Below are 16,432 nucleotides of genomic sequence, written 5' to 3' on the forward strand. Positions count from 1 at the left end.
ATTCAAAGTGATAGAAAAGCTGAAAGTACACTGAACATCCGACCTGCGCCTAGATTGGGTGAGCCATTTGAGAGTCAGTTGCGGACATCATGGCCCTTCATCCCCAGATGTTTCAGCATCTTTCCTGGGAACAAAAACATCCTGATATCAATGGCTGTTGTAATTGTCGGTCTCAAGAAAGCTGACATGGATACAATACTCTCATCCAAGTTCATACCCACTTTTTATTTTCTTCTCCCCAACTCAGGATCCTGTCAGAGATCAGACATTGCATTTAGTTCTTGTGACTTTTTAGTCTCATTTTTTCTTTCTTTTCCCTTTCCCTTTCCCTTTCCCTTTCTTTCTATCCCCACCCTCCTTTCCTCTTTTCCTCCCTCTTTCCTTTTCTTTTTCTTCCTTTCATGACATTGACCTTTTTCTTTTTAAAGTCCAGGCCAGTTCTTTTTTTTTTTCTTCCATTTTTAATTGAAGTATGGTTAATTTTCAGTGTTTCAGGTCTATAGCACAGGGATTCAGTTATGCATATATACATATAAATCTATTTTTTTCAGATTCTTTTCTATTATAGGTTATTACAAGATATTGAATAGAGTTCCCTGTGCTATACAGTAGGCCCTTGTTGTTTATCTATTTTATATATGTTAATTCCAAACTCCTAATTTATCCCTCCCTCCTTCCCCTGTGGTAACCATAAGTTTGTTCTCTGTCTGTTAGTCTGTTTCTGTTGTAAATAAGTTCATTTGTATCTTTTTTTTATTCCACATATAAGTGATATCACATGATATTTGTCTTTCTCTGTCTGACTTACTTCACTTAGTATGACAATCTCTAGGTCCATCCATGTTGCTGCAAATGGCATTATTTCATTCTTTTTTATGGCCGAATAATATTCCCTTGGGTATATATACTTTATCCATTCATCTGGTGATGGACATTTAAGCTGTTTCCATGTCTTGGCTATTATAAATAGTGCTGCTATGAACATTGGGGTGCATGTATCTTTTCCAGTTAGAGTTTTCTCTGGATAGATGCCCAGGAGTGGGATTGGTGGATAATATGGTAAGTCTATTTTTAGTTTTTAAAGGAATCTCCGTACTGTTTTCCATAGTGGCAGCACCAAATTATATTCCTATCAACAATGTAGGAGGATTCCCTTTTCTCCACACCCTTCCCAGCATTTATTATTTGTAGACTTTTTAATGATGGCCATTCTGACTTATGTGAGGTGATACCTCATTGTAGTTTTGATTTGCATTTCTCAAATAATTAGTTATTTGAGCATCTTTTCACGTACCTGTTCAGGCCAGTTCTTTTATTATCCACTCTTGAAGTGAACATAACTAAGGAAATAGGAGTTTTGCCCTATGAAAATTTGGCCTTTTTCTTTTTCCTTTTAGCCCCCATGATTTCATGGCTTGCCATGAAGCCTCTAACAAGATGCTATATACCTGTTGGGTACATAAAACTCAGGATGTTTTTTTCTTCCTAAAAGTCTGGGTCCTGATAGACTCTTCCAAATGCTCTCCCCTCAGGGCATTCCTGGGACTGATGGACAGAGCTGGTTCACTTTTGATGGAATGACATATGTCTCTCGGAATTGCTCCTGCTGTTCACAGGTCTTGTTCCACCACATTCCCCGTCCACACCAATGTGAGGACCTAGCTGGCATTTCTTAGAGTTTGGTTGGTTCAAGCCAGTTGCTTTGCTTCTCAGCAATTGCCAGAGCTTTCAGCTTAGTACTAACCTTTTATATAAAGATAAAAGTAGATCTCATTCTGGATCATTAGAGCTTTTCACTCATGATGTTAATGTTTCTTTTCACTCTCAGTGATGACTCTTGAGGTTTCAGTAATATGAAAAGTTTATCCTTCCATTGAATCTGTCTAAGTGTAGACAGATAAATTTTAGGATAGGTTAGAGAAGAGTTGGCAGCTTCAGTATGGGGACAGTTATCTAAAATGAGTGGATTTTGTATGCGTTAGCCTTTTTAATATCAATATACTTTTCTTAAATGCTATAAACAAGAGAGACAAATATTCAGAGTTAAAGTTAGGGGGAAATATTTCTCCATGAAAGATCCTGGCCCCATCCCAAAGCTTTATTCAAAAAGAATAAGGTTTTTTTAAAGTTTGATCCCCGTGCCTACTCCATGCCTTCATACATCGCTTTTCCACAGACTCTCTTTGAATTTCAAAAGTAGCTGCTGTCTGAGAAGACAGGAAATCACGAATGTGTTGTGGGCAACGAGACGGTGGTAAACATTGCCTCAATTAACTGGTCTGTGACAGTTCAACTTGTCAGGAGGTAGTTTCTTTCCCTTAAGAATGGGAGCTTTTTCCAGGCACAGGCAAGCTTAAAATTTATCCAGGAAAATTTTGCTTCATGATAAAACAGAGAAAATGAAGTAATATAAACTTGTTGAGACATTAAGAAGTATGATTTCTATTCCACTGCAAATGACACACTAATTATCACAAAAAGGTGTTGGTTATCATTTAAGGGGGAAATACTGTGTTGACATAATACATAATTTCAGCATCTGTTGTGCCTTACTTTGGACTGTAAATCCAGACTAATGGATCTGTGGAGCTGTCGAGACCTTTTCTCATTAGATTCCCTTGCTTCCTAGAGAAGCTTGCGTAGGAAAGATTAAACTGATTTGGGCATTTTGCATTTGGTAACACTTCCATTCTGATACTGGTATTTACTAAATGTCTACCATATGTCGAGTAATTTTATTTAACTCAGAACAATCCTGCAAGGTAGCTATTTTTTCCCCTAACAGATAAGGAAAGCGAGGCTGAGACAGGTTAGATGATTTGTGTGAGGTCACACAGCCAATGAGTAGAGATAAGATTTAGGCCCAGGTCTTTCCTACTCAGTTTTGCTCCTGTCTGTCAGTCAGTAAAAGTCTTCTCAACATCAGGTTAATTGCCAGTGAGTCATGCCAAATTAGTAACTGTGGGGAATGTTGTGGAAACGAGGAACCAGTTCACCTGTACACCCTGTCTCATTTTTTACTGGCTGCCAGCCGTTCTCAAACCTCCCTCTCTAACCTAGCTAACTGCACAAGGATGAGGCTTCAGAGAGGACCACTGTAGTCACGGGATTGACCTCCAGCCCCAAGTGAAGTCCAGGCATGCCCGGCTGTGTCGTGTGAGAATTCTTTTCACCAGGGCCCACGGCAGGCCTGGAGCCCTTCCTTCTTCTCCCTCCAAGCCCAGGGATGAATGTCGGGTTAGTATTCCAGAGGTCCTTGGAAAAGCAGGGGAGATTGCTCCAGTGTCGAGGGCCACGCTGGTTTAGGCTGCCCTCTCCACTCACAGCTTTCCCGTGGTGAGTGTGGGCTGCAGCCCTAGGCTGCCTGACCTGGCCGGGTAAGCGCAGGCAGGAGGAGGATGGAATCCCAGACGAGGAGGATGGGCCTTCCGGCACCTTGGACCAAGGAAGTATCCTTGCCTTTGATCCTGACCAGTCCAGGGAGTGGAATCGGTGCAGGAGGGCTGAGAGGAGAGAACCCTGGAGCTGAAGGACAGCTGAAGCCGCCAGACCACACCTCCTTTCTGTGAACAAGAATTGTCTCCTGTGGAATGGATATTTGATTTTTTTTTTTCCTTCTGTGAAAGATTTAAAAAAAGAGAAATTGTTGTATTCACTTTCCCTTTTTCCCCAGGCAGTGCCTATGTTCAGGTGTAAAGAACATATATATCTATGTGGGTATATCTATATAAATATTTAATATTTGTGTAAAGCTGGTAACTTTTCATGGTAAAATTCCACTTTAAAAAAAAGTATCTTAACTGAGCAGTTGCAGCAAGCTCAGTCATCAAAGCTGAAAGTGTTGGTATTTGTTTTGGGTGATGATAAAAGAGCTCAGTGGTGAGAAGGATGTTGGGGTGAGGAGATGGGGGAACAGCTTTCTTTACCATAATGAAAATTTATCTGTGTGGTAACTTTTGCTTTGAATATGAATCAGAGGGAGTTCATGCTTAGAGACAAATTTACGGTTAGCAGTAACATAAAGGCCCGTTTTACTGCCATATTTTTACTTAATAAATCTTAATTACTTTCTGTCCATAAATTGAAGCATTTACCATGCTATATCTTAATCATCAGATTTGTCATATATAGCATTAGGTTCATAGAATAGTTGCCATTTGGGCTTTTTGTAAAACATCGCCTTGTAGTCTTGTTTTCAAGCTCCAGAGGAATTGCTGACTGGATTTTAGGGGGGTACACTAGTCTGGTCATGCTGCCTCATTTTTTAAGGAGGTCCTGGCACCTACTGGACTAACTTTAGGTATCATATCATCATGGGCTCACCAGTTGAGGGTTAAGTAGGAAGAGGAGAGAAATGGCGTGAATTACAGCCTATTTTGAAAGACCTGCAATTTTATTCCTTTGAAGTATGTCACAAAGTACTTCCTGGCATAGGTTTCTGAGGTTTCTGACTTTTGTGAATAGATTTATTTGTAATTAGTAGAATTTCACATAAATATGCTAAAGTCCTAGGGAATGTTTTATTGACTTAAGTAAGCTATGCAGTCTTCTTCATTCTATAATTTGCTCAGCAAATCCTTTCCTAATAGTTAATGTAGCCTTAGAGTTCAGTCCAACCCGAGTTGAGTTATCACAGATGCTCCTTAGAAATTAGTAGCATTTCATAAATCTTGGCTCTGAGTATGTGAAAAAGGAGTCCACAAAATTTTCATTTTTATGTTGATTGGGCAGACTTGAGAGTGGCAGCATTTTATCAATTAGATATTTATCAAAAGAAAAGATCACAGAAGTGAGTATAAAAATGGTTGGAATTTCATTATAGACTATGACTTCAGTTAAAAAAAAAAATGGATGTGATTTGCTGCGTGGTCATGGCCAGCATTCCTCAGATCCTCGCCTCCCCATTCCCCTGCTCTTTCCAGCATCACGGGCAGGGGCTGCTCCCACAGGCTGCCATTCCCAGTGTCCCCCAGTCCCACCCCCCTCAGCTGGTCTGTGGCTGGTGAGGCCAACAGGAGGCTCTGAAGAAAGACTGGCGGTGGGAGGAAAGAAGCAATAGGGTATTTCTCCTTCTCCTTCCCTCTTCCTCTGGCAGCATCTCTAGTTTTGGATGGATCTCATTCATGGCTCCTGCTCCTGGAAGACAGGTCCATCATGTTTCCAGCATCCTCTGGCACCCCTGCCCTGGTGCCAGTCCCACTGCTTCTCCCCACCCTTCCCTCTGGCCCTGGGGCAGGAGTGTCTTCCTGCTGTTGAGAATCTTCTAAGTTGCCTCTTTGACTTCTCGGCTCTTCTGTCATCAGTGTAATAGTCTCTGTATTAAATCTGTCTTATTTTACATGCTAAGAGTGGTTTCTTTTTCCTGACATATATTTTATAGAACAATTTTGCTTTCATTTCTAGCTTATGGAGTTTGGGATGTTGATAAAGGGAATGATAAATTATTCATTAGCTCAGTTAATGTTTAATCAGCTTGGTGTTGCTTTCAGGTAATGGGGCAAAGAAGATAAAATGACCTGACTGCCCTCAGGGGGCTCAGTCTGGCTGGGGAGACGGTGCTTCTCCAGCATACACTGGAGCTGAGGAGGAGGAGTACCTGCACTGGGGTGCTGGTGGGACAGCCAGGAGTCTTGCAAGGTGCGGAGGTCTTGCTCAAGTGCATGAGCAGCAGAGGCAGCTGTTTGTACCGAAGCATGTCATGTGCGCCACTGTGTGAGAGCCTGTTGGGTCAGGGGCAGTGGAAGAAGAGGAAGCTAGAGAGGTAATCAGGGGCTGAATCACGAAGAGCATTGAAGACTCCACCAAGCGCCTGTAGTGTATCCTTTTGGTGATGGGGAGGAGTGGAGAGGAATTTTAAGCAGGGGAATTACATGAACAGATTTATCCCTTAGAAAGGTTGCTCTTGAATTGGGTGTGGAGGAGAGATTAGAGGGTGGAGATGTAGAAACCTGGCCAGGTGGTGGTTTGTGCAGAAGTCTTGGTTGTAGGAGGGATGTTTGAGTGGAGGCCTGAATCAGATCGGAGCATTTGGGAAGAGGGGAAAAAAATCAAGACATACTAAGGAAGTAGAATGTGTATAACTTGATTTTTTGGGGGGCAGTGGGGGAGGATGTATTGGGAGTTGGCAGTAAATGATCGTTTACTCAGAGATGAGGAAATGTTTGTTTGGTTAGGCTACATAAGCTTTGAAACTAGAAGACTGCTTCTCATATCGGGGTCACAACGTGTCCTTCGAGGTCTCATGACATTCCTGGGTTATTTATACTGCCTTGCACTCCAAATGTATTTCTGCCCCCCCACCCCCCCGTTCTGGTTGCAGCACTACTTATATTTTGCAAACAAGCCAAACAAGTGCTTCTTTTTAAAACCAGTCACTACCCACTGCCCCATATCCTTTTTCTGGCCATGATCTGCCCAGTCCCTCTCTCTGCTAGTCATGAAATTTATTGGCTGTCTCATCTCCCTTTGCCTTTCATACCTTTCTTATCTTCCAATTAAATAAAAGAATTAGCTCTTCACTTATTCGATAAATTGTTTCACAGGTACTTACATCTGAAGGTTTCAGAAGTTGAGCAGTAAAACATCCCCTGCTAATTGAGAAAACCTATAGGTCTGCTCGTTAGTGAACCCTTCACATGCCAGAGCCTGTGTGCTGAGCATTGTAAACAGTTAAATGAACATGATGCTTGCCCTCTTAGAGCTCAACGTCTGAAATCAAACCTATGCAGACAGAAACTGGCAAGGAGAAAATGTCAGAAACAGGATCTGCCTTAAACTCTACCATGGGATTTGGTTTGAGCCACTGCTCCAGAGTTATGTCCCAGTGTTAGTAATCTTTTTTCTTTAATTCTTATTTTTTATTGACATGTAGAAGATTTACAATGTTAGTATCAGGTGCACAGCAAAGTAATTCAGTTATACATATACATACATATATATACCCAGCTATTTTCGGATTCTTTTCCATTATAGCTCATCACAAGAAATTGAGTATAGTTCCCTATACAGTAGGTCCTTGTTGTTTATCTTTTTTATATATAGTAATGTGTATCTGTTAATCCAAAACTCCTAATCTATCCCTCCTCCACCTTTCTCTCCTGGTACCCATAGTTTGTTCTGTGTCCCTGAGTCTGTTTCTGCATTATAAATAAAATTTGTATCTTTTTTTTTTTAGATTCCGCATATAAGCAATATCATATGGTATTTGTCTTTCTCTGTCTGGCTTACTTCACTTAATATGATAATCTCTAGGTCCATCCATGTGGCTGCAAATAGCATTATTTTATTCTTTTTATGGCCAAGTAGTATTCCATCGTGTCTGTCAGTGTGTGTGTATATATATACACATACACACACACATACATACCATATTGTCTTTATCCAGTCATCTGTTGATGGACATTTAGGTTGTTTCCATGTCTTGGCTATTGTAAATAGTGCTGCTGGAATATTGGGGTGCATGTGTCTTTTCGAATTATATTTTTCTCCATATGTATGCCCAGAAATGGGATTGCTGGATCATATGGTAACTGTTTTTAGTTTTTTAAGGAACCTCCATACTGTCCTTTATAGTGGCTGCACCAATTTACATTCCCATCAGCAGTGTAGGAGGGTACCCTCTTCTCCACACCCTCTCCAGCATTTATAATTTGTAGACTTTTTAATGATGGCCATTCTGACTTATTTGAGGTGATCTACCTCATTGTAGTTTTAATTTGCATTTCTCTAATAATTAGGAAAATTGAGCATCTTTTCATGTGCATGTTGACCATCTGGATGTCTTCTTTGGAGAAATGTCTGTTTATCTTCTGCCCACTTTTTGACTGGGTTGCTTGTTTTTTTAAATATTAAGCTGTATGAGCTGTTTGTATATTTTGGAACTTAGTCCCCTGTCTGTCACATAATTTGTAAATATTTTCTTCCATTCTGTAGATTGTCTTTTTGCTTTGTTGATGTGCAAAAGCTTTTAAGTTTAATTAGGTCCCATTTGTTTATTTTTGCTTTTATTTCTATTACTCTAGGATCTGGTTTGAAAAAAGTATTGCTGCAATTTATGTCAAGGAGTGTTCCGCCTATGCCTATGTTTTCCTCTAGGAGTTTTATAGTATCCTGTCTTACATTTAGGTCTTTAATCCATGTTGCGTTTATTTTTGTATGTGGTGTTAGAGAATGTTCTAATTTCATTCTTTTATGGGTAGCTGTCCAGTTTTCCCAGCACCACTTATTGAAGAGACTGTCTTTTCTTCATTGTGTATTCTTGCCTCCTTTGTCATAGATTAATTGACCATAAATGCATGGGTTTATTTCTGGACTTTCTGTGCTGTTCCATTGATCTATGTGTCTTTCTGTGCCAGTACCATACTGTTTTGATTACTGTAGCTTTGTACTATTGTCCAAGGTTGGGGAGCATGAGTCCCCCAGCTCCATTCTCCTTTCTCAAGATTGTTTTGGCTATTTGGGGTCTTTTGTGTTTCCATACAAATTTTAACATTTTTTTGTTACAGTTCTGTGAAAAATATTGCTGGTAATTTGATAGGGATTGCATTGAATCTGTATATTGCCTTGGTAGAAGTATGGCTATTTTAGCAATATTTATTCTTCCAGTCCAAGGACACAGTATATCTTTCCATCTCTTTGTGTCATCCTCAGTTTCTTCCATCAGTGTCTCATAGTTTTCAGAGTACAGGTCCTTTTGCCTCCTTAGGTAGGTTTATCCCTAGGTGTTTTGTTCCTTTTGATGTGATGGTAACTGGGATTATTTCCTTAATTTCTTTTTCTGATGTTTCTTTGTTAGTGTACAGAAATGCAACTAATTTCTGTGTATTAATTTTGTATACTGCAACTTTACAGAATTCATTGATGAGCTCTGGTAGTTTTCTGGTAGTGTCTTTAGGATTATCTATGTATAATATCATGTCATCTGCAAACAGTGACAGATTTACTTCTTCTTTTCCAATTTGGATTCCTTTTATTTCTTTTTCTTCTCTAATTGCCGTGGCTAGGACTTCCAAAACTATGTTGAATAAGAATGGTGAGAATGGGCATCCTTGTCTTGTTCCTGATCTTAGAGGAGATGCTTCCAGCTTTTCACCATTGAGTATGATGTTAGCTGTGGGTTTGTCATATATGACCTTTATTATGTTGAGGTATGTTCTCTGCCCACTTTTTAGAGAGTTTTTAATCATAAATGGATGTTGAATTTTATGAAAAGCTTCTTCTGCATCTATTGAGATGGTCATATAGCTTTTATTCCTCAAGTTGTTAATGTGGTATATATCATGTTGACTGATTTGCAGATATTGAAAAATCCTTGCATCCCTGGGATAAATCCCACTTGATCATGGTGTATGATCCTTTTAATGCATTGTTGGAGTCGATTTGCTAGTATTTTGTTGAGAATTTTTGCATCTATGTTCATAAGTGATATTGGCCTGTCATTTTCTTTCTTTGTGATATCTTTGTCTGGTTTTGGTATCAGGGTGATGGTGGCCTCATAGAATGAGTTCAGAAGTGTTCCTCCTGCAATGTTTTGGAATAATTTCAGAAGGATAGGTAACTACTCTCCAAATTGTTGGTAGAATTTGCCTGTGAAGCCATCTGGTTCTGGACTTTGGTTTGTTGGGAGTTTTTAAATTACTGATTCAATTTCATTATTGGTAATTGGTCTATTCATATTTTCTATTTCTTCCTGGTTCAGTCTTAACAAATTGTACCTTTCTAAGAAATTGTCCATTTCTCCTAGGTTGTCCTTTTTGTTAATATATAGTTGCTCATGGTAGCCTCTTATGATCCCTTGTATTTTTGTGGTGTTGATTGTAACTTCTCCTTTTCCATTTCTGATTTTATTAATTTGAGACCCTCTCCCCGCCCCCTGCTTTTTTTTTTGATGATTTTGCTTATCTTTTCAAAGAACCAGCTTTTAGTTTAATCAATCTTCTCAATTGTTTTTTAGTCTCTATTTCATTTATCTCTGCTCTAATCTTTATGATTTCTTCCCTTCGACTAACTTTGGGTTTTTGTTCTTTCTTTAATTGTTTTAGGTGTCAGGCTAGGTTGTTTATTTGAGATTGTTCTTGTTTCCTGAGATAAGCTTGTATTGCTGTAAACTTCCCTCTCAGAACGATTTTTGCTATGTCCCAGAGGTTTTGGATCATTGTGTTTTCATTTTCATTTTTCTGTAAGTATTTTTTTTATTTCCTCTTTGGTTTCTTCAGTAATCCACTGGTTGTTCACTAGCGTATTGGTTGGCCTCCGTGTGTTTGTGGGTTTTGCAGTTTTTTTCTTGTAGTTGATTTCTAACCTCATAGTGTTGTGGTCAGAAAAGATGCTTGATATGATTTCAATTTTCTTAAATTTACTGAGGCTTGCCTTGCCTTGTGGGCCAGCATGTGATTTATCCCGAAGAATGTTCCACGTGCACTTGAGGAGAATGTGTATTCTGCTGCTTTTGGATGGAATGCTCTATAAATATCAGTTAAGTCCATCTGGTCTAATGTGTCATTTAAGGCCTATGTTTCCTTATTGATTTTCTGTCTAGGTGATCTGTCCATTGGTGTAAGTGGGGTGTTTAGGTCCCCCACTATTATTGTGTTACTGTTGATTTCTCCTTTTATGTCTGTTAACAGTTGCCTTATATATTGAGGTGCTCCTGTGTTGGGTGCATGTACATTTACAGTTGTTACATCTTCTTCTTGGATTGATCCCTTGAGCATTATGTAATGTCCGTCTTTGTCTCTTGTAACACTCTTTATTTTAAAGTCTTTTGTCTGATATAAGCATTTCTACTCCAGCTTTCTTTTGGTTTCCATTTGTATAGAATACCTTTTTCCATCGCCTCACTTTCAGCCTCTAGCTCTAAAGTGGGTCTCTTGTAGGCAGCATGTTCATGGGTCTTGTTTTTGTATCCATTCAGCCAGTCTGTGTCTTTTGGTTGGAGCATTTAATCCATTTACAGTTAAGGTAATTATTGATACGTATGTTTTTATTGCTGTTTTGTTGTTTTGGATTTGTTTTTGTAAGTCTTTTTTTCCCCTTTCTTCTTTTTGTTCTCTTGTGATTTGATGACTATAGCATTACATTTGGATTCCTCTTTCTTTTTCGTATGTATGTCTATTATAGATTTTTGGTTTGCAGTTACCATGAGGTTTTGGTGTAGAAGCCTGTGTATATATATGATTGTTTTAAGTGGCTGATCTCTTAATTTCAAATGCATTTTAGATGCCCTGCACTCGTACTTGCCTCCCCTCAGGATTACTGGTTTTGATACCATTTTTTGCATCTAGTTGTTTTGTATATCGTTTAACTGCTTATTGTGGATACAAATGATCTTTACTACTTTTGTCTTTGAACCTCCGTATTAGTTTGTGTGTGGATGATTTCCCACCCTTACTATATGTTTGCCTTTACTGTTGAGGTTTCCCTTTTTGTAATTCTCTTGCTTATATCTGTGGCCTTTACTTTTCCACCTAGAGAAGCTCCTTTAGCTTTTGTTTTAAAGCTGGCTTGGGGGTACTGAATTCTTTCAGCTTTTGCTTATCTGTGAAGCTTTTGATTTCTCCAACAAATCTGAGTGAGAGCCTTGCTGGGTAGAGTATTCTCGGTTGTAGGTTTTTCTCTTTCGTCACTTTAAATGTATCATGCCGCTCGCTTCTGGCCTGCAGAGTGTCTGCTGAAAAATCAGCTGATCAGAGTTAGTAATCTTTATAGCTAACACTCATGCATTTTATTCTTTGAAGGTTTAAGATAAGAATATAGTTGAGAGCCCGGGTTCTGGGGGTCAGACTTCTTGGCTCTGTCACTTACTGTATGTGTCATTTTGGCCAAGTTACTTAATCTCTCTGAGGATCACAGTAGTATCCACGCTAGGATCACTGAGGGGGTTAAATGGCACATGTGTGTGATGTGCGTCACACATCCCCTGACACAGCGCGATACACAGTACTTTCTGTTCATGGTTCCTGAAGCCAGAGTGAGGTATCCCAAGGCTCAGTTGAGAGAGTTCTGCTTTTGTGAGTTCCAAGGAGCATTGCTTTCCTTCCGCATGAAAGCTGCTGTGGTTAACCCTGAGATCTTTTGTAGTCACTTTATGTTAATTGCAAAGAAAATTCCAGAACATGCTTCTTCAGGACAAGTTAGACTTTCAAGTTTTTGAGTTATCTCTTTGATCATATCTTTTGTGATTGGTAGTCACTTCAGGGCACTTCTGGAAATGAGTTTGGAGGCCAGCAGGTGGCAGGTAACACCTTCAGGCATCACCGCCTCTCTGAGACTCTCCCTTGATATCCATCACCTCCCTCCTCACTTGCGTTCATCACTGATTGATTGAGCAGCACTGCCTTTTAGTCTGTCTGAGGCTCCGGAGATCCAACGGTGAACAGACAGTTCCCATTCTCATGAAACTTAGTCTTGTGGAAATGTATGTAAACACATCTAATCCACCCTGATATGAGCGCAAGTGGCAGTGTGGAGAAGGTCAGAGAGGTGCCTAGGGAGAATGGTAAGGAAAGTTGCACAGGTTTGGTGACATCTCAGTGGAGGGTGAATGGCCAGGAACAGGGGAAGTTAGCAGTCAGCCTGGTTTGTACAGGAGGACCAGACCCTGTGTCGGAGGATGTTGGGGGTGATGAGAGATGGAACTGAAGATGGAGGCAGATGCTAGGTCGTGTAAGAGCTTCGCCTTTATCATGTGGACAGTGGGTGGGTGGCGTTGAATGATTTGAGGCAACAGAATGCTGTAAGACTTGCGTTTTTAGCAAGATCTTCCTCATGCGGAAAATGAACTTGAAAAGGATGTAAGTCAGGCCAGCAGTTCCTTGTCCCCACCACACATTTACAGAGACCAGCAACAGAGCCCTCTGCATCCTAAAGCCCTGACTTTATAGACATTTAAGACACTTTCTGGAATAAAGACAGCCGAAGTTGAATTTTCCAATTCTGCATCCTCTCCCCAGAACACGCTGACCTGGCCCTCCATCTGTCATAAGCAGCTCAACTAGGATCCTAATAAATTATTTTTTCTTGGCATTCTTTTAACTGGAACTCTATTTACTAGCCCCTCTGTGCAACTGTGGTGTGGTGATGATGGATGCTTATAATTCTGGCCCTGAAGTACTCCAAGCCTTCTAAATCATCAAAAAAAGATTAAAGTGTATTCAATATTGCTGTAATGTTTGTGTGTTTCACTGCATTCTTATTCTTTGGAAATTGATGGTTTATCGAGTGCCCGAGCCCTCGTGTGCATGCAGGTGCAGGGAGAGCCTGTGACCGCTCACAGCTCTTCACTCCCTCACAGCACCAGGCACAGGGCGATTATTAGCAAAGTGCACTCAGAAATAAGCAAAACAGACCTGGGTTCTCTTCATGTTTAGTTGGAGGAAGCAGGTGGACCCCAAAAGGGCAGACTAGACAGAGATGAGAGAGGAAGAGGTGGTTAGAAAACAGTTCAATCAAGTGCTGAGGCAGAAACTGGACAGACAGCAAGTCGGCCAGTTTACAAGTGGCCCAGCCCAGGGGGCGCGGGGCTCGGGCCCAGACACCAGCTTCGCCTTCAGGTGCACGTTGATCCAGCTCGGATCATCCATCTTGGATTTGGCAGTATTCCCCACCAGCTTTATTTGGATTTGCAGTAACAACTGTTCAGTAAAATGTCAAACATTAGCAAGTGAAAACATCGATAATCAGGGCATCCTTTTCCCCCCGCCCCCCGTACACACATCTTTTCATGAAAACCGTTATGACTGCCGAGCTGACAATATTATCTGGCCCAGAATACAGAGCTCCAAATAGAAGCTGTGAGGTGGCTCCGTCTTGTAACCTGGCTTCCAGAGCCAGGCATGTGATGCTGTTATTAGGAGGGAGATCTGCTGTTGGCACTTTCTTTCAGGGGTTGTGTGTTGCAGTAAGTAGAGGTGCCGCTTACATTTTCTCGTACAGATTTGTTTTTAAAATCTGCCTGTTTGATCAGCAAGTCACACCTGTGTCCAGATGCCTGGAGGGCCAGTCCCTGAACCACAGGGAATCTGTTTGTCACCCTCTGGACGAGGGCACGTTTGGACTTTCAAGCTGGTTTCATCGTTTGCCTGCTCTGAGGTGTGGTCTCTTCGTCCCTCTGGGTCTTAGTTCTCTCTTTTTCTGACATATTGGAATGATACAAATTCCTTTTTTACAGGGTTGCTGTGCGGCTGAAATGAAATGGTGGTTGTGAAAAAGCGTAATTGGAAAGCCCTATATAGATAATAACATACTAAATATACTAAAGAACATCATAAATATTCTAATAAAAAATAGAAATCTGTTTCATCAGCAAGCACGATGTCCTCAAAACTTTCCCCAAAGCAGAGTGGGGAAAATAAACTATTTACTGCATCCCTGCTATAGATTCTAGCTGTTACTTTATCCACTCTGCAAAGTGGATATTAAATCCCTGCTCAAAGTTGTGGAAACGGAGGCTTCCAGTCCCACAGCTGTCCATGTACATGGCAGAAGTGGGGTTTGGACCTGTGTGACCCCAGAATTTAATGCTCTTTTTCCTTATATCTAGTTGCCTGTCTTATTCCAATCTCCCACCCACCCAAAGTTCTTAAAAGCTTTTTACATCCTTTGGGACTAGAAAGTTTGCTAGCCCTTTCTTGGTCATTTGCTTCTGAAAGCGGGGTGGGGCATCAGAAGGAACTCCTGAGCCCTGGGAGCCCCTGGGGGGACCAGCAGTGTGGGGAGAGCCCGGGGTGGGGCACACCCAGCTCCCACTTTTAGGGAGCCGGCCAGGCCTGGACTGAAAGCAGGAGGCAGGCACGGGGCATTTCCCCACCCTTGAGGAGGTGGCTGCAGCCCTGTAGTTTCCAGAAGTTCATCTTTTCTCTGTCACAGCATTTCCCAAGCTCCCCGAGGTTGTTTGGAGAGCTGCTTCTCGGATCCTCCTCTCAGGATCATTGCCTCTCGTGGGTTCTGACCGGCTCCTCGTGCTGCTTGGGGAGGGAGTGAGATTAAGTTTATTCTGTATAATAACCACTCTGCTGAGCTATTTTGGGACCTTCCCTGTTAACACTGATGTTGGGTATCGGAGGAAAGGACCCCTGATGGGGGGGGTTCATTAAGTGCCCAGTGAGATGTGGTGCCTTATGCATCTTCTTTTTTAAATAAACTTTCCCCAATTCTAGACACACTGAGTCGGCTTGTGAGCTGGAGCTGCCCACACAACCAGAGAGAACGCCTGTCGGAGGGCCAGATTGACTATTCAGGGAGATACCCGAGGGTGGGAGGCGCATGTGTTCAGGCTGAGGCTCTGTCCCCACAGGTGCTCAACAGGAGGTGCGTGGAAGCAGCCGTGATGACCGGCCTGGCCCTGGACTGCCGCATAAACAAGAAGTCCTTGTTTGACAGGAAGCACTACTTCTACGCAGACCTCCCGGTAAGTACGCTCTGCCGTCCGCCCGTGGCAGGTCCTCGGAGCCGGGGGTTTGCAGCCAGAGGAGGGCCGTGTGCTCGTGTCTTCAGCTGGAGTTCCATCCAGCCTGCCCGATGGGGGACTCTGCCCGGCCCTGATGAAGCCCGTGCCCCCTGACGTTTCCTAGATTGGATGCCGTGGTCCTGATTGCCGACTCCTGGCCCAGCCTCATGCTTCTGGTGGCTGGCTCGTAATTGAACGGGGAGTAGGAGCCACCCACGTTCCCAGGCTCAGCCCTGCCGTGGCGTGTGGTGCTAATTGCCTGTTAGGGCAGAAGCTGCCTCTGTGGCTGATGCAGGGGTCAGTGCATCGGTGGCTCTGGAGACAGCGAGAGCGGCCTTCCTTTTAAGTGGCAGCTCCCAGTAATAGGACTGTCTCCTTTGGAGATACTCCTGTCATCTCCCAGGGACCATGTAAGTGGACAAGAGTGAGCAGAATCACGAACCAGAAGCCTGGGCAAACAACAGTAATTGGCCGAGCAGCGAACCCTGTATTAACCCACTCTTTCCTTAACACTAGAAAGTTTTCTCCTTTAAGAGAAGCCAGTGTGAACTAGAGCCAATTTTTCATAATACTGAACTGAACCAAAACTGTAATGTTGAGTGGGTTTCCCAAAATAATGTTTCATGCATTCTGAGCCTCTGATGGCAAGCGTGGCCCTTCTTCAGATGTAGGAACACAGTAGTGATACTGTTTCTCCATGTGATTCTCCTTGAACTGAAGACAGGGGTGAGCTGTTTTCAGGGGGTGAGGGCAGAGGTGGAATTCAACACAAAATACACTGAGAGCCTGAGTTCCCTCCAGTTGCTGTTGCTTTTTCCCCCGGGCTGCCAGCCTTTTAGCAAATTCTCCTGCTTGGGAGGGTGGAGAGAATTCAACTGCATTTTTTTCACCTTTTGAGAGTGATGAGCAGTTTGGTTAAGGTGGGAGACTTAGCAGTGTGAGACTAGAGTGAGATGTCCTGATGATTCCTGCGTCCTGGTCTCTCTG

The 16,432-nt window shown here is 42.0% G+C and overlaps 1 protein-coding gene across 2 annotated transcripts in view; it reads left to right on the forward strand.

Moving 5' to 3' along the window:
• The window catches only part of GATB (glutamyl-tRNA amidotransferase subunit B), a 74,261-nt gene that overhangs the window by 18,773 nt on the left and 39,056 nt on the right, over positions 1-16,432 (forward strand). For both annotated transcript variants that reach the window (XM_072975726.1, XM_072975730.1), the window contains exon 3: positions 15,293-15,406. In XM_072975726.1, the coding sequence (XP_072831827.1) occupies positions 15,293-15,406 (114 nt within the window). The remainder of the gene's footprint in view (positions 1-15,292; positions 15,407-16,432) is intronic.

Source organism: Vicugna pacos, chromosome 2 (assembly GCF_048564905.1).
Source record: "Vicugna pacos chromosome 2, VicPac4, whole genome shotgun sequence".
In the NCBI taxonomy this organism is placed as follows: domain Eukaryota; kingdom Metazoa; phylum Chordata; class Mammalia; order Artiodactyla; family Camelidae; genus Vicugna; species Vicugna pacos.